General features: G+C 65.6%; 3 protein-coding genes across 3 annotated transcripts in view; 1 reads left to right on the top strand and 2 right to left on the bottom strand.

Annotated features, from left to right (window-relative positions):
- The first annotated feature begins 49 nt into the window (after positions 1 to 49).
- Positions 50 to 4,775, top strand: CHLRE_10g463150v5 (uncharacterized protein). Its single transcript, XM_043067195.1, has 7 exons — positions 50 to 961; positions 1,165 to 1,203; positions 1,595 to 1,955; positions 2,194 to 2,276; positions 2,706 to 2,772; positions 3,120 to 3,366; positions 3,888 to 4,775. The coding sequence occupies exons 1-7, from the start codon at positions 794 to 796 to the stop codon at positions 4,066 to 4,068; spliced, it is 1,146 nt and encodes a 381-aa protein (XP_042920592.1). The 5' UTR covers positions 50 to 793; the 3' UTR covers positions 4,069 to 4,775.
- A 12-nt stretch (positions 4,776 to 4,787) lies between these two features.
- CHLRE_10g463100v5 (uncharacterized protein) lies at positions 4,788 to 7,189 on the bottom strand. The gene is made up of 2 exons (XM_043067194.1): positions 6,251 to 7,189; positions 4,788 to 6,079 (listed from the first exon to the last, which is right to left on the bottom strand). Exons 1-2 carry the CDS (start codon positions 6,620 to 6,622, stop codon positions 4,895 to 4,897), a joined length of 1,557 nt encoding a protein of 518 aa, XP_042920591.1. The 5' UTR covers positions 6,623 to 7,189; the 3' UTR covers positions 4,788 to 4,894.
- Positions 7,190 to 7,487: 298 nt separating this feature from the next.
- Positions 7,488 to 16,224, bottom strand: part of CHLRE_10g463026v5 (uncharacterized protein) — a 16,412-nt gene continuing 7,675 nt past the window's right edge. Inside the window, exons 9-23 of the mRNA XM_043067193.1 lie at positions 16,025 to 16,147; positions 15,689 to 15,755; positions 15,026 to 15,109; positions 14,646 to 14,798; positions 13,778 to 14,278; positions 13,158 to 13,409; positions 12,782 to 12,838; positions 11,691 to 12,026; positions 11,219 to 11,318; positions 10,851 to 11,041; positions 10,256 to 10,487; positions 9,906 to 10,088; positions 9,553 to 9,659; positions 9,179 to 9,244; positions 7,488 to 8,939 (exon numbers count right to left, since the gene is read on the bottom strand). Coding sequence (XP_042920590.1) covers positions 8,352 to 8,939; positions 9,179 to 9,244; positions 9,553 to 9,659; positions 9,906 to 10,088; positions 10,256 to 10,487; positions 10,851 to 11,041; positions 11,219 to 11,318; positions 11,691 to 12,026; positions 12,782 to 12,838; positions 13,158 to 13,409; positions 13,778 to 14,278; positions 14,646 to 14,798; positions 15,026 to 15,109; positions 15,689 to 15,755; positions 16,025 to 16,147 — 3,040 coding nt within the window. The 3' untranslated portion in view covers positions 7,488 to 8,351. The remainder of the gene's footprint in view (positions 8,940 to 9,178; positions 9,245 to 9,552; positions 9,660 to 9,905; positions 10,089 to 10,255; positions 10,488 to 10,850; positions 11,042 to 11,218; positions 11,319 to 11,690; positions 12,027 to 12,781; positions 12,839 to 13,157; positions 13,410 to 13,777; positions 14,279 to 14,645; positions 14,799 to 15,025; positions 15,110 to 15,688; positions 15,756 to 16,024; positions 16,148 to 16,224) is intronic.

The raw sequence follows: 16,224 nt of genomic DNA, 5'->3' as shown, positions 1-16,224 counted from the left end.
TTGTGTCACATATCCTTAGCTGTGTTGGACCAGGCATTTCACTTCAATAATCGACCGGTCCGCCATGCGCGCCGATTTCGAGGGCGACTCAAGCAGCTGCGCGCCCAGTCGCGGTCGCCAGAGTACCTCGACCTATACTATGTCTCCGCCTATTGTCTCAAACAAATGCAATTACGTACATACATACAAGGGACCAACATTTCGTCTGACCCGGACGCTTCCCGTCTAGTGCGCGTGCAGCAGGACAACCGTGAACAACTATGCATGCGGGCTGGGCCTGTACCTGTCATGAAGGGGACAACCCTCCCGTACCACTTATTAACTCAACACATCTTGGCACTGCGCGGCGGTGCCGGCACAGACAAATGCGTCATCTGACGCGGCACGCGCCGTGCGTGCTGCGGCGCGGGCGGCGGTCCCGCCGCTGGCTCATCTTTCAAGTCCATGCTGTAGGCCTACCAGAAACACAACTTGACAGCGTTTGAATGAATTTATGGAGGAAGGCGTTGCCCGGGGGGAGGATTTGGACAGTGGCAGTCGTTTACGGTATTTACGGTCGATGCATCGCACCGCCCTTATAAGGGACTCCGAGACGCTTTCAATGTTATCTGTGCCCCTTGTGTCACAAGTTTGAAACAACAAAGAGAGATAGCTGTGCAGACGCTGCCGATCCTGCAAGTCTTCATGAACTTGCTGGCAGCAACTGGCACACTGGCCTGCTTCCTTGTTGCATCCAAACAGAAATAGCTTGTATTTACAATAATCATACGTTACCTGTGTAGCAGTCAGCAACATGGCGCTTCCGGACTCCCAAACGCCACATTTGCGCTCGCAGCTACCTGGATACACTTCAATTGTTGCCGGGCACGTCGCGAAAGCCCCACGAGTGGCATATCTGGAGCTGGCGCGGCCGGCGAAGCATAACTGCTTTCACGAGGCGCTCTGGGAGGAGTTCCCTAGGGTAAGAGTACGCGAGCGGCCCAACCCTTCATTACGTGGAAACTTTACGGCCTGTGACACGGCCTGTTTGTGACAAACGACGTGACGTCAGCAAACCGAACCTGTGCAGTGCGCCTACGGCACCTCAGTTCCTCCCCCCCCCTTCTCGCTACCCCTTTCATTCACTCGCCGCGTGTCCTCTGACGCATGTGCGCCCGCGAGCAGGCAGTCCGCGAGCTGGACCAGCACCAAGACACGCGCGTGGTGCGTTGGGGTTGGCGGCTGGAGCGCAGACACGAGTTGCATGCGCGCGCGTGGCGCTCCGACTGGGGGGCAAGGGCTTCTGGCGGCACGCGCTTCAGGGGCATTTAGGGATGCGGCCATGCGGGCACGGGTCAAGGGCACACGTACGGGCCGGGCGGCGTCTGTGTGCTAGCCCCTGGCCCCTAGACGGATGCGGTGTAGTGGCCCGCCCCTACGAACTGCCCGAGACATCACGCACCCGCCGCATCCTCCATGCCTGCAGCGCCTCCGCTTCCCCTTAACAGATACACACAGCTCACCTCGCCCCGCCCCGCCCCTCACGCCCCGCCCCGCCCATCGCGCACCCCGCGCACCCTGCACCCGCGCCCCCGCCCCGCTGCTGCTGCCGCAGATCGTGGTGGCGGCCCAGGGCGCTAACTTCTGTGCCGGCATAGACGTGGGCTACCTGCAGCGCAACTTCCTGGCAGTCACAGGGCCACTACTGCCCCCCCGGGCCGCAGCCGCGACAGCAGCACCCCCAGCAGGAGCGGCAGGGACAGCAGCAGCAGCAGCAGCAGCAGCAGCAGCAGCAGCAGCAGCAGCAGCAGCAGCAGCAGCAGCAGGAGCGGCAGGGGCACCAGGCGGGCCGCCGCCTCCGCCCTCGCAGTGTCCGGGCACGCAGCGGGCGGCCATGCGCCGCAACATCCTGGTGCTGCAGGCCGCCTACACGGCGCTGGAGGAGGCGGCCTGCCCCGTGCTGGCGGCGGTGCACGGTGAGGGGGGAGCCGGGGGGGTGGGTGGGAGTGAGGGGGCGGAGTGAGGGGGTTAGCGTGGCAAGCTGGGGGCATTGGACTAGTGATGAATGGTTGCCGGGGACGCCGTGCGGTTTGGCTGGGCCGGGCGTACATGTGGCCCCGGCCCCCTCACGTGACCCTCACCCGCTGCCTGGCCCTCCCCAACCCCGCCATCCGTCCTCCCGCCCTCCCGCCCGCCCTCCCTCTGTCCCTGCAGGCCGCTGCATAGGCGGCGGTGTGGACCTGGTCACGGCCTGCGACGTGCGCCTGTGTAGCGCCGACGCCACGTTCTGCGTCAAGGTGCGGAGGGGGCGGAATAGCGGGGGGGGGGGGTAGGGTTGGAGGGAGGCGCGGGCGGGGTTGGGGACAGGGCAGCAGAGGGGAGGTGGGTGAGGAAGTGGTGGTGACGTGTAGCCGAACCCAATTCGGGGTCAAGTTGCGTTGGAGGTGGAGTAGCTGGGGTGGTAGGGTTTGGGGACATTGCCGGGGGGAGAGGCTCGGGGAGGCGGAGTGTCGTGTCACGAGATCCAAAACTTGAAGTGGGGTGAAGCGGTGGGGTAGGTCGATGTGGCGTGCGGGTTTGGGGTAGCGGCCGCCGTGCCATTGGGTGATGGGGCGTGTGTATGCAGCTGCTGCTGCCGGCCTTCCCTCTATCACCCCATTCCCGCCCCCTCCCGTCCTCCGCTCCCGTCCTCCTCCTCCCCTCTTCCCTCCTCCCGCTCCGGCCAGGAGGTGGACCTGGCCATCCCTGCCGACCTGGGCACCCTGCAGCGCCTGCCGCACATAGTGGGACACGGTGGGTGAACTGTGAACTGTGAACAATCAGCCCAAACACTAAACTAGGGGAGCACAGCGGAGCACAGGGGAGCACAGGCAGAGGCGACAAATGCAATACTTAGGGGGGTCCATATTGGTGGGCCCGTGGGTGGCGGCAGCAGGGGGGCACGAGGTAGCAGGTTCGTGCGAGGGTGGTGCGGGATACAGGCGATGGACGGTGTTGCGGGTTTGCGTGGCAGCCGCGTCCACCGCGTCGGCCACCGCTCGGACTGTCGCTGGGCCGCACTCGCGACTATGGCCGACTGGCATCTCATGTCCGTACCCACGCTCACACTCTCACCCCTCACCGCTCATACACACACACAGCGGCGGCCATGGACCTCGCGCTCACGGCGCGCACGGTGGGCGCGGCGGAGGCGCACCGCCTGGGCCTGGTCAGTAGCGTGGCGGCGCCGCCTGAAGGGGAGGACGAGAAGGCGGCGGCAGGCGGCGGCGGCGGCGGCGGCGACGGGCGGGCGGCGGTGCAGGCGGCGGCGTTGAAGCTGGCGGCGGCGATTGCGGCCAAGCCGCGGCTGGCGGTGCAGGGGACCAAGCGGGTGCTGCTGCACAGCCGGTGAGGGGCGGGAGGGGGGCGGGAGGGGGGCGGGAGGGGGGCTTGTAGATACCAGCCCAAACTAAACCGAGGAGCGGGTGGGGGGCTTGTAGATACCAGCCCAAACTAAACCGAGGAGCGGGTGGGGAGAGGGTTGGGGGTGGGATTAGTGGCGGCAGGTGTGTGCGTGTGCGCTAGATTCATGCATGCAGGGGAATGTGTGGCTGGAGGGCTGGAGCCCAAGCGGCGAAGGCGACAGGGCAAGAGGGGAATGGGTGGGTGGTGGCGGGCACACACCCTACTCCCTGCCGAACCCGGGTATGACGCGCTTGGCACCGTACACCACACGCCACATGTCAGCCAGCCGCACACACCCACACACACGCCCCTTTCTGCTTTCATTCTTACACACACACACACACACACACACACACACACATACACACATACACACACACGCACACGCACACGAACACGCACACGCACACGGCCCCACACGCCCCCTCATCATCATGCTCTCCTCACGCTGTCCACGCCTGCAGGGACAGCCCGCGTGTGTCGGGGGGGCTGGACTACGTGGCCACCTGGAACAGCGCGCAGCTGCTCAGCGACGACCTGGCGGCAGTGCTGGCTGCAGGCGCAGGGGGAGGAGCAGGGGGACGGGGAGCGGGAGCAGGAGCGGGGGGCGGCGCGGCGGGCAAGCAGGCGCGGAGCAAGCTGTGAGCGAGGGGGCCTCGAAGTGGGCTTGAGGCGGGCAGGGAGAGCGACAGGGGGAGCGGCAGGGGGAGCGGCAGGGAGCGGTCAGCATCCACGTACTGGAAGCGAACCGGTCGGAGAGGGCTCCTGGGGTTGTGTGACCTAGGCGTGTGTGTGTGTGTGTGTGTGTGTGTGTGTGTGTGTGTGCGCGTCGCTACAACGTAAGGCATGGTGGTACGGTGTGGCAAGTGGCATGTAAAATGACGGTGTCTGCTGGCACGGCTGCTGTTGCTGGGGTTGCGGCCGTACGCATACCGTACAGGTATGGTGTTGGCGAGCGAGGTGGGCGGGCCGGCACCGCGGGTCACTGCGCTGAGGAGGTGCGGAGGTGCTTGACGCAGGACGAGTTTGGAAGGCGTAGGCCAGGCATCAACAGTAGTTTTACAGGATTCGTTGGATGTGGTCGACTTGTGACACATCTTTCTTTGTGTTGCAGTTGTCCTGCTGGTGCTGCGATAGCCCCAAGCACAGCCCTAAGTATCCATGCAGTTGTTGCTGCAGACTTTGTCATACCCCTCGGGTGTCATGCATTCACGTAAGCAATGCGCGCCTCCGGCTCTATCTAAGCCGTCTCAGACCTTATTGTCACTCTCATCTCATGCTCTCGGTCCTCAGTTCTTAATGCCGCCCCGGATGCTCAACACAATGGTGCATCGTATCTATGGGCTCACGGCCTCACTCAGTCTCCATATCAGTCCTATAATACTCACTTGTCACTTCCCAGCCTCACAACATCACACACACAATCCCGTAGACCGCAGTTGCATCCGTAGCATCTGTAACACACACACTGTTAGCGGCACCCCTCCTCCTGCTGTTGCCCAAACACCAGCAGCACCCGCACAGCCTCCGCCTCCTCCGCCAGCCACCAGGCCGCACAACGCATGCTGCCGCCGCCGCCCTTGCAGCTGCTACTGCCGCCGGCGCTGCGGCCGCTGCTGCAGCGGCTGTAGCAGGGGCTGCTACCCGCCGAGATGCAGGGGGTGGAGCCGCAGCTCTCCTCATTCTCACCCTCACCCTCACCACCACCACACAACGCCGTGTCCTCCTCCGCCTCCAGCACCAGCCGGCGGTAGGCCGTGTCCCGAGCTAGGCGCTGCGGCGTCCACCCCACCAGGCCGCACGCCTCCAGGTCCTCCATGTCCGCACACATCAGCAACACGTCCTCCGCGCACAAGCCGTAGCCACTGCCGCCACGGAGGGGAGGAGGAGCAACAGCCGCCACCGCCGCCGCCGCCGCCGCCGCCGTCGGGCTCAGCAGCAGCAGCGTCGCCACTGCCTCGTCCGCGGCCTCACGCAGCATCGCGAAGTCCACCTCGGCCTCCTCCGCCACATCATCACTCCCGAGAAGGCAGCTAGTGGTGGTTGTGGTTGTGGATAGAGAGGTGGTTGCAGCGGCAGCGTAGGCAGCGGCAGAGGAAGCGGCGGCGCACGCGGCGGCGGGGAAGGGGGTGGGGAAGGCGGTGGTGCTCTTGTCGGCGACTGCGTCCCAGTCCACGGCGGCGAACGCCTCTGCCAGCTGTGCGTCATGCAGGTCGTCCAGGGTCCAGTGCAGCAGGCCAAAGCGCTCCAGGGTGGCCATGTCGGCGTCACGCAGCGCCGCCCACTCGGCCTCGGAAGCCCAGCAGGACCAGTCGAAACGGCCGAACGCGGCGGCCACCCGCCGCGCCTCGGTGCGGGGGCTCATGCAGCAGCAGGAGTCGCAGCACGAAGAGAGGTCGCCGTCAGTAGCGATACTGGGGAGGGTTGCGGGGCACAGCGGCTGCTTGGGCGGTGGGCTGGGCAGGGGGCGCGGCGAGGAGCATGTGGACGCGAAGGCGGAGGCGCAGGCGGAGAACGAGATGAGTCGGGTGGTGCCGCATGCGGCGGCATTGGGCGATGACAACGGCTCCTCCGCCTCCTCTTCGTCATCGTCACTGCTGCAGCTGCTGCCGAAGAGTGTATTCGTGTACTGGGAGCTGCCGCCGGAGGAGGACACCTGGGGGGGCGCAGGGAGAAGGGCAGGGCAGGGGTTGGGAGGGGAGGGCAGGCGAGACCGTAGGGGTCAGGGTTTTCGGGATGTCTCCTTATTCAAGCACCCTCACGCACGCTCAGCACCCCAGCCTAGCCGCTTGCTTCGGACCCTCATCATCACCTCTAGCTCCCTCACCTGGCGGGGCGAGTAAGCCAGGCACTCATAGCGCGTGTCAGCAAAACCGCTGGCGCTGGCGCTGGGGCGGCCGCAGCAGTCAGCCGCGAGGGCGCTGCAGCGAACGAAGGCAAAAGGCGCCGGCAGCAGGGAGGCCGAGGCCGGGGCCGAGGCTCCTTCGAGGCCCCAGGCACGAGGGCTGATGGCGCTCACGGCGCTGGGCGACAGGGGCTCACACCAGGACCCAGGAGTCACGTTGGTGACAGCGCCAGTGGAGTCGCTCGCCGAGGGCGGCAGGCTCGGCGGGGTCGGAAAGTCAACGATGGACTCGTCCTTCAGGCAGTCCGGCACCTCGATGGCCAGGCTTGGAAGACGGCGCAGCGATGGCGTCATGATTCCTAGGCTTCTTGCTTGAGCTCCCGGGAGCAGGCGTAGACTGTGGTGACCACAAGGCAAAGGCGCACTCCGATGGCTTGACGGGCTCCGGCAAGTCTCTTGGCGAGTAAGCAAGGGCAGCAGAGCGGTGCTTGGCTAGCGAGTATTTGATTCCGTCAACTGGATGGCTATGGGGAAGTGCGCTCAGGAAGCGTAGAGCTGAAAGCTTTCGTTTCAGCGGGTCGTGCAGGTCGTTGTCAACGATGTTGATTTGCTTCAATATGGGAGAACAGTAAACGTATTTGAAGTATGACTGCGAGCTGCTGGTCTTATGGCCGATGCGGGCGCCACGGCAAGGCGCAACTGGGGACAGCGCCCGACGCTCGGCGAGAAGTACGACTTCGCTGTGCACGACGCCAGGCCCCGCGACCTGCTTTAAGCAAAATAGGCATGGAGCATGTCTTTGTAAGGCCAGTTGCTCCTGGGAATTCAGCAGGAATGAACTGGTGGGCGACTGCAGCGACATTTCTCGCGCGCGGCCTTTCTGAGCCGTGTGCAAACGGCATTGCGCAAATCACGACTTGCAAACTCATCTGAATGAATTTTGAGTTTTGCTGCATCACTGACTCAGACCGGGCTGCAACCCCCCATCCGCAACGGCACACGGCACCGCCACGACACAAACCACGTTCCACGAACGCGGCTTTAGCCTTGCACCGTCGCACAAGCCATGCTCATACGTTTACAGTCGCAGGGTAATGCTAGTGCCACTTCTTGCTGGGAGCAGTATACCGCGGCTCAGGGGTTCCCCTGCCGGAACCCCTGCCGCGGCTGGCCAGCCTCGTCTGTATTTTTGCGGGCGGGTTTTATCCGGGGGCCACGGCTAAGAGTAGGGAGCATGGGTCAACATGCGTGGCTTCATACACACACGACCAAGCGCGGCGGGTCGACGTCCCAGCGCCCAGCCAGCACTTCCGTCCTTTCAAACCGTGCAGGATTCATCCTTCCCCCTTATCCCAGCATATACAACCAGCTCCCCTGCCCACGCACCCGAGCGCCATCCCGCCTCCCCCCCCCCAGCACTGCTTCCGCATCGCAGCGCTGCGGCAGTGCGGCTGTGATTGCAGCGCGGCCTGTGGCGTACGACCGAACGTGCCGGCACGCCGTACAAGCCCCCCTCCCCCCGGCTTCACAACCACGCACCTTCGCATGTACCCTACTTCCTACTTCCTGCTCGCGCCCGCGCGCGCCAGCACCACCAGGCAGCGCCTCGTGCTCGCCTGCACGTCACAGTCCTCGCTCCAAGCCTCAAGCACATACCCCACAACCCGATTGGGTTCGGTTTAGTTTGGGATGGTATCTACAACCCCCACGACCAGATAGAGCTCCGAACCATGCATTGTGCTGCCGCCGTGAGAGCGCGATCACGTTGTTTGTCACCACAAGCACCCTCCGACAAGCTCACATGAAAGCGGTTGGTTGCTTGTGTCAGGGCACATGCAAACGTAAACATGCTGCTGCATTCGTCAGTCCTTCCGAACCCCCCACACGCATACCGTGTGTACTACACACAGAGCTATGTTCACAGCACAGCGGTTGAATCACTTCCATCACCACGTTTGAAACACAACTGATCACATAAAGTCACACGTTGTTCCACCCTGCTCCACAAGTCGCTTAAAACTGCGTCCACCCTGCGCCATGCAACAACAAACATGCGCGCACGCCGCCGCCCCTTGCTAGCTAGCTACCGCCGCCCGGCGCGCCCATTCCCTCCGCCTTTGGCCTTCTCCGCCTTGGGCGGCGGAATGGACGGCAGTGACACCGCGGCCCCAAAGCCGCCGCCGCCGCCGCCGCCGCCAGGTGACACGGGTATGGGCGACTGCAGATTGGAGCCGCGCAGTGGCGACGCCCTCGGGCCCTTGCCCGCGGCCCCGTTGCCGTTGTGCGCGGGACTGGAGTTGGCAGACGAGCCGGCGCCGCTGCCGCCTCCTCCTCCCCCGAAGCCACCCAGGCTCTTGAGCTGGAAGTCCACGCCACCCATACCCGCCAGGATGGAGCTCAGACCAAATCCACCTCCTCCGCCTCCTCCTCCTCCGGCGCTGCCCACGCTCCCCGCCGCCGAGGCACGGTGCCCGCCTCCTCCTGCCGCTCCACTCCCTGGCGAGCCCGGCAACTGCTGCCCCCCTCCGCCGCCGCCACCTCCTCCGCCCCCGCCGCCTGCAGTGGCCAGGGCCAGGCGCAGTCGGGCGTTCTCGTCCATCAGGCTGCGGACCAGCCCCGCCGCCTCGCCGCGAGCCGCCGCCAGCTCCTCATCGTGGGCCACCTCCACTTGCTGCGAGAGAAAGAGAGCGAGTGTGTGTGTGTGTGTTTGCTTAAGAGCAACAACCACAAAACGAAGCCCGCGAGCGTGTGTGTGTGTAGTGTGTGTGGGGTTGCTAGCTAGGTGGGGTAGGCGAGCGAGGCGTGGCGGTAGTGCCACAGACTCCTGAAGCACGGGTGTCCATGTTTACGCTCAGATACAATGGCAAAGAGCATGGCTTCCACACTACAGTCCTGCACACTCCCGCTCACCCTCATCTGTGCTGCCTGTGCCCGGCTGAAGTCCTTGACCTCCTTATTGGCGGCAGCCAGGGCCATCTGCAGGCAGAGCCGGCCACAGGGGGGGCGGAGCAGGGGGGGGGGCGGGCGTGTGGATGGGTGGGCGAGAGGGTGCGGCAATGGTTGGTGGGGTACACGCCGTACATCGTACACCGCCGTACACCGCCGTACTGGCACGTGAGAGAGGCCCGCGTTCCCGCCTTCACTCCGCCTGCTCAGGCTGCCGCCGTCGCGCCCGCCGTCACTGCCCCCACTCCCACATACATCCATTTGGCCTCCGCCTCCCCACCCGCCTCCCCACCGCCTCCCCACCCGCCTCCCCAACCACCTCCCCCCACACCGCACACCTGCATGGCCCGCATCTCCGCCTGCGCCTTGGCGGTTGCCTCGGTGCGCGCCTTCTCCGCCGCCACCAGCTTGCGTTTGAGCGCAAACAGTTCGGCGTCGCGGGCACCTGCAGATAGAGGGTCGGGACCAGGTGGGGGCCACACGAGAGGAGCATGGCTAAGAGCTTATCGCTTGTTGACGTCGCCATGCTTTGCTGATGTGTTGGCAGCTGCTCCAATTACACGAGGTATTGTACGGAAGGCAATCACGATTTGAATTAGCAGTACGCATGCATGCAAGCAGGCAACCAGAGAGGCACGCAGGCAGGCAGGCACGATGCTCGTGTCTTTCCCCCCGCGGCGGCCGCACCTACCTGCCAGCACGGGCTCGGGCACGGGCGGCATGCCGGGCAGCCGCTCCGCCGAGTCCAGCTTGGTGGCGCGGTCGCGGATGCGGGCCACGCGGTGTTTGGCCTCCAGCGGCACATCGCGGCTGTTGAAGTCGGGGCGAGGCAGTGGCAGGCCGCTGTCGGAGCTGCCGCGGGGCCGTAGCTTGCCTGCAGGGGCGGCGCGGTATAGGCAGGCGGTTAGGAGTGAACTTAGGAGTGAAGACCGGCCCGGCAAGCTTGACCATCTGCTCTAAACTTACGAACACACACACACACACGCACACACACACGCACACGCACGCACACGCACGCCACCGCTGCGCTGCAGCACTCACTGGGGCTGCCCTTGCGCGCGGCCGCCAAGCCCGACCGCCCCGGCTTGCCCGGCCGGCTGCCGCCGCCGCCTCCGCCGCCTCCGCCGCCGCCTATGGACTGCAGCCCGATGAGGCCGCCCGCCGCGCCGAGCCCGCCGCCCGCCGCCACCGGCACGGAGCTGAAGGAGGAGCCGGCCGTGATGCCGTTGAGCGAGTGCGCCAGAGCGCCGATGGCGCCCGCGGCGGCGGGGCCCTGCGGGGTTGCGGTGGTGGTTGTGGTGGTTATGGTGGTTATGGTGGTTATGGTGGTTGTGGTGGTGGCGACGAGGTGGAGTTAGCGTGCTGTCAAAAGCAGGCGGGGGTTCGAGCGCGTGCAAACCACGTAAAAGGCAGTGTAAAGCGGCAGACAACCAGCCATTGGCCTTTGACCCTGCGCCATGCCCCAGCGCCCGCTCACACACCAGCAGGACGCCCCCATTGCACTCCACACAACCACACACTGTGCCCACAGTCCTGCGTGTTCCCTCGTGCTCTCTAACACAATACACCCGTACACATACATACACATTCACCGCCCCCTCCACACACACACGCCCCCACACGCGCCCCTCCCCACCTGCATCTTGAGCACAATGGCCAGCAGGCTGTCGCGCTCCCGCGTGAGCGCCGCCACCTCACGACTGAGGCTGGCCACGTGCTGACGCAGCTGCTCCGCCCGCGCCGCGCCGCCGGGGCCCGCGGAGAAGGAGGCGGCGGCGGCGGCGGCGGCGGCGGCGGGTCGGGAGCCGTCGGCGGAGCCGGGAGGGCCTGCGGGTGTGTCGAGAGGGAGGACAGGGAGGGAGGGAGGGAGGGAGGGAGGGAGAGGGGGAATGTGTGTGGGTCAGGTGGATGATGTGACACAGCGACACGGAGTGTGGCACGGCGGCATGCGAGACAGGAGAATCCATGCCCCCCCCCTTACGCATGAACCCAAGGCCGACTTACCCTCCCCAGACGCGGAGGCGCCACCCACACCCGCAGCGGCCCGGACGGGCGGCAGCATGGCCCTCCCGCCCGGCACCGCCGCCACCGCCTCCTCCAGGCCCTGTGGTTGCGAGTGAGAGATTGCTGTGAAGACGGATCACAGGACTAGCTTCGTGTGGGCACACATGCGCGCAGACACGTGACGCGGGCAGACACGTGACGTGGAGGACAGCGACACAGTGGACAGCGTGGCAAGTATGCAAGGCCAGGCCAGCCGCATCCAACCCCCCGCCTCCCAGTTCTCCTTGCAGCGCGAATGTTTCCTTACGGGATTGGTTCCACGTCAACCCCCACCCCCAGGTTTAGTTTGGGCTGGTACTCATCCCACCCCACCCCACCCCGGTAGCCCATTTGCATTTGGGTTCGGTTTAGTTTGGGCTGGTATCCACACTAAACCCCCCTAATCCCCAAGCCCCCCCCCTGCCCGCCGCACCTGCAGCCGCTCCCTGAGCTCCTCCCGCTCGCCCTCCGCCGCAAGCGCCCGCGCCTCCAGACTGGCCACCTTGGCCAGCGCCTCCCGCGCCCGCTTGATCGCGAACGACCCCACGTTCAACGACGCCGGAGTCAGCAGCAGCCCACCAGGCGTGGTGTCAGCTCCGCCGCCCACGCCGCCGCCCATGCCGCCTCCCATGCCGTCGGCTCCGCCGCCGCCGCCGCCGCCTCCGGAGCTGTCCAGGGCGCCTGCGAGTGCGGCAGCCACGGCGTCCTCGGCGGCGCCCGCCACCTCGGGCGGCAGACCCGCCAGCCCCCGCCACTGGGCCAACTCGTCCTGCGGGCGGGGGGGGGGGTACACGCATTAAGTTTACGGAGTGAAGTCGTAGCCAGGTACAAAGGTACACAGTAGTCGTCGTTACCGATGTCGGGGGCGGGGGGCGGGGGAGGGCAGCGAAGCGCAGTGAAGCAGCGGTGCGCCGGAGAGGGAAGAAGGGAAGGAAATGCACATGGGAGAGGGTGAGCAGTGCTGCACGTTACCAGCACCCCCACGGTGCCAGCATCCCGCAGCGCGGGCTTGGGTTGCCTCCCTTTTGCATTGGGTTCGGTTAAGTCCTTCTGCATCGGGTTCGGTCTATAGCAGTTTGCAAGTTGATTGACATGGTCAGGTTGCGACATGTGGAGAGGTGAATTGCGACATACGACATTGCGACATAATGCACATACCGCCCAAACGCATCCAAACCCGCCAAACATATTGTGGATGCATTCAATATGCCTCTGGTAAGCGTGGAACGCCGTGGCACACAACAAAACGTGTCACGGTTGCCAGGGTGGTGGTGGCGTGGCGTAGGGTGCGGGCAGTGGGAGGAGCTTGTGGCTATGCTAGCGCAATGCACCGCCGCAAAGCTGGGAGGTGTTACTTGAATGAGCTCCAGGACGCGTAGCTATGCAAATATGGGCGAGTCTCGGTATGTCGGTATGTCGTATGTCGCAATTCACATGTCGCATGTCGCAACCTGGCCATGTCAAACAATTTGCACACAGCCATAGTTTGGGCTCGTATCTACACCCCCCCTCCCGTACACGCACCTTTGTGACCTCCAGCTCCTCCCTCAGCGCCCCCAACTGGTGGTTCAGCTGCTCCGTCTGCAGCCGTGGGGAGGAGGCGCGCAGGAGGCGCGGGTTGGAGGAGGTTGGGAGTGGTGGGTGGAGGAGGGTCGGTGCAGCGGGCTTGAGTGCAGGGTGCTGACCGGCTCCCGAGTGGGAGTGAATGCGGCGCAACACAGAATGCGTGTTGCTTTCGCATCTTTGCACGGCTTTGACGCATGTCCGCACAAGCTCCCTGGCAAACCTGCTGCAACCCCTTCCCCCCTACGACTTCACTTCGTAAACTTAATGCATGTAACCCCCCAACCACCACCACCACCACCACCAACAGCCACCAAGTTCACCAACCACCACTCACCAGGACTTTAAGCTCCGCCGCCGCCTTGCGCGCCTCGCTGTCTGCGCCGCCCTCGCCCTCCTCCTCGCCCTGCGCCGCCTCCGCCTCCCGCGCCGCCCACTCGCCCGCCGCCGCCGCCGCCAGCCGCTGCATGGCCGCCTCCGCCGCGTCCGCCCGCCGCGCCGCCACCGCCGCCGTGGCCTCGGACGTGACTAGCTGCCGCTGCAGCGAAGACAGCTCGTTGTGCATCAGCACCACCGCCGCCACGTTCTCCTGCAAAGTGTGTTCAAGAGCACAAGGAAGAGTAAGCGCAAAGACGCACGTGCGCAAGTGTGTGTGTGTGTGATTGTGTTGGGCAGGTGTCATGTGTAGGCGAGCTGCTGGCGACGTCGTGTGTCTCAGGGGTCGTCACAGCCTCGTGGCAAGGCGGGGGTTGTACGGGTCCGAACACGTCCGCACATGTACGAACACATGTCGACACAGCGTCCAGCAAGCAACAACCCCCACCACAACTCCCACCACACCCCCACCCGCAACTGCATACCCCACCCCACCCTACTACACCCGCACACCACACCCGCACCCGCACCCGCACCCTCACAGCCCACCCGCACACCACACCCCACCCCACTCCTACCCACCGCAAGGCGCGCCGCGTGGTTGGCCGCCGCCGCCGCCGCCGCCGCGTCGCCGCTGTTGGGGTCCGCGAGCGGTGACGGCCCCATCAGCCCCTCCAACACCGCCACAGCCTCCGCCACCGCATTGCCCAGCTCCGCCACCGGCTCCAGCACCCCCAGCCGATCACGCGCCGCCTCCAGCTGCCCCCGCAGCCCTGCGTCGCGCCGCCGCAGCTCGTCGCGTTCCGCCCGCATCTCCCGCACCGCCACCACCACCTCCTCCGGAGGAACCTGCTCGGTGCTACGTGGCGCGCCGCCGCCGCGGCCCATGAAGGCAACACGCGCGATTGAGCGGAGCGCGGCGGCGGCGGGGCCGGCGGCGTCGCGGGCGTTGGAGGAGGAGGAGGCGGCGGCGGCGGCGGGGCGGGCGGCGTGGGATTGGGGGCGTGCGGCGGGCAGGTGCAGGTCGGGGGGTGTGGGCGGCAAGTCGTCGTACACGTCGCCCACGGGCTTGCCGGTGATGGCCTGGGCGGTTGGGAGGGCAGTTGGGGGGGGGCGGTTGGAGAGGCGGTTGGTGGGAGGTGGTTGGTGGTTGGTGGTTGGGTGTGGAGAGGTAATTGTGGAGAGTCTTTATGCGTATGAGAGACGCCCCCTTTCCTCCTCCTCCCCCTCCCCCTCCCCCTCCTCCTCCTCCCCCTCCCCCTCCCCCTCCCCTCCTCCTCCTCCTCCTCCGCCTCCTCCTCCCCCTCCCCCTCTTCCTCCGCCTCCCCTCCTCCTTCTCCTCCTCCCCCTCCTCCTGCCCCTCCCCCTCTTCCTCCTCCTCCCCCTCCCCCCTCTTCCTCCCCCTCCCCCTCTTCCTCCTCCTCCCCCTCCCCCCTCTTCCTCCCCTCACCTCCAGTCGGTCCAGCAGCTGCGCCTTGTCCAGCTCCAACCGACTCAGCCGCTCAGCCAACACACTGTCCGGCAGGACGCCGCCGCCGCCGCCGCCGCCGCCGCCGCCGCTGTTGCGCTTGGCCGCCGCCAGCTCGGCCTTGAGCGCAACCACCTGCGCGTTGGCGTTTGGTGGTTGGTTGGCGGTAGTTGGTGGCGGTTAGGGCAGTTGGGTGGTTGGTTGAGACAGTCGGGTGGTACGGAATATAGGGCGGTGGAGGTAAGGGGACGCTCGAGGCCCCGCGCACGCGTGCCCTTACGTCCCCTTACCCCGTACCCCGTCCTCCGCACGCCCGCACGCACGCCCGCACGCCCGCACGCCCCCACGGCCCGCGCTCGCACCTGCTTCTGCAGCGCTGCCGCGGCCGCGCCGCTGAGCGCCCCGCCCACCGCCCCACTGCCGCGCACGTACTCGTTCACTGACACCTGCAGGTGCGAAGAGGGGGCCACAGGAGGGGAAGGCCACAAGAGAGGGCACAGGAGGGGGCACAGGAGGGGGCACAGGAGGGGGCGAGGGGACAGTCGACAGGAGGGGGTAGGAGGAAGCGGAGGTAGGGACAAGAGATGAGGCACAGGAGTTCGGGAGCCACTGCTGTTGGGTTTGTGCGTGTCAGAGGCTTCCTGCCATACACGGCTGCGCCGCCTCCCCCCGGGCACTTCATACTTGTGTTTTTATCACTCCGTTTTCCACATGCACGGCTACTCCCACCCCTGACTGAAGGCTACTACCGGCGCGCTCGCCTTGCATTATTGTGGCTGGGTGGGCTTCCTGACAATGGTGGGGATTTTTCATTGGGCCTGGGCACCCGCCCTGTACCACTTTTTTAAACATCTTTGCAACACCCCTCCCCACTTCACTTCATATTTGATACACACCATCCCATGGATGGCTATCCCCCCCCCCCACACACACACACACACGCGCGCGCGCGCACACATACACACACACACACACACACACACACACACACACACACACACACACACACACACACACACACACACCTGGTTGACCACCGCCATGGTCCGGGTGGCGAAGTTGAGGGTGTTGAAGGTCTCGTCGATTTGCTCACTGTGCGGCGGAGGGGGAAGGGAGGAGTGGCGGTGACGTCGGAGAAGGGTGGCAGAGGGCGGGCGGGAGGGGTGTAGGGAGGCGCAACGCGAGGGGAAAACGCGAGGGGAAAACGCGAGGGGAAAGGACTCGCCAGCCCTCTTAGCGCCCCGCCTCCTGCCAGAGGGCTCTTCGGAATACTACTCGATGCCTCCCGGCCATAACCCCCCACACCCCCCCCCCCCCACACACACATACGTCCACACCCACACCCACACACCCACGCGCACCTGGAGGGGTTGACGACGGCGATGATTGCGGTCTTGGCGTTTCCTCCCAGGCACGGCTGCAGCAGTCGCGTCAGTTTGGAGTTGCGGTAGGGGATGAACTCGCCGCGCCGGCCCTCAGCCAGCCTGCAGGCAGCAGGCAGGGGGCAGCAGGGGGGGGTTTGCAAGGATGTTTGGAAACGCGGTACAGGATGCACTGAAGA

The sequence above is a fragment of the Chlamydomonas reinhardtii genome, chromosome 10, assembly GCF_000002595.2.
Source record: "Chlamydomonas reinhardtii strain CC-503 cw92 mt+ chromosome 10, whole genome shotgun sequence".
Classification (NCBI taxonomy): Eukaryota; Viridiplantae; Chlorophyta; class Chlorophyceae; order Chlamydomonadales; family Chlamydomonadaceae; genus Chlamydomonas; species Chlamydomonas reinhardtii.
The sequence above is the reverse complement of the archived record's forward strand: the minus strand, read 5'-3'. Positions and strand labels throughout refer to the sequence as shown.

Excerpts from the sequence above, each read along its gene's own strand:
- CHLRE_10g463150v5 (XM_043067195.1), top strand. The coding sequence starts at position 794 with ATGGCGCTTCCGGACTCCCAAACGCCACATTTGCGCTCGCAGCTACCT. Across the intron at positions 1,204-1,594 it reads AGCACCAAGACACGCGCGTG|ATCGTGGTGGCGGCCCAGGG; the intron begins GTGCGTTGGGGT and ends CTGCTGCCGCAG. Across the intron at positions 2,277-2,705 it reads ACGCCACGTTCTGCGTCAAG|GAGGTGGACCTGGCCATCCC; the intron begins GTGCGGAGGGGG and ends CGCTCCGGCCAG.
- CHLRE_10g463100v5 (XM_043067194.1), bottom strand. The coding sequence starts at position 6,622 with ATGACGCCATCGCTGCGCCGTCTTCCAAGCCTGGCCATCGAGGTGCCG. Across the intron at positions 6,080-6,250 it reads TGGCTTACTCGCCCCGCCAG|GTGTCCTCCTCCGGCGGCAG; the intron begins GTGAGGGAGCTA and ends GCGCCCCCCCAG.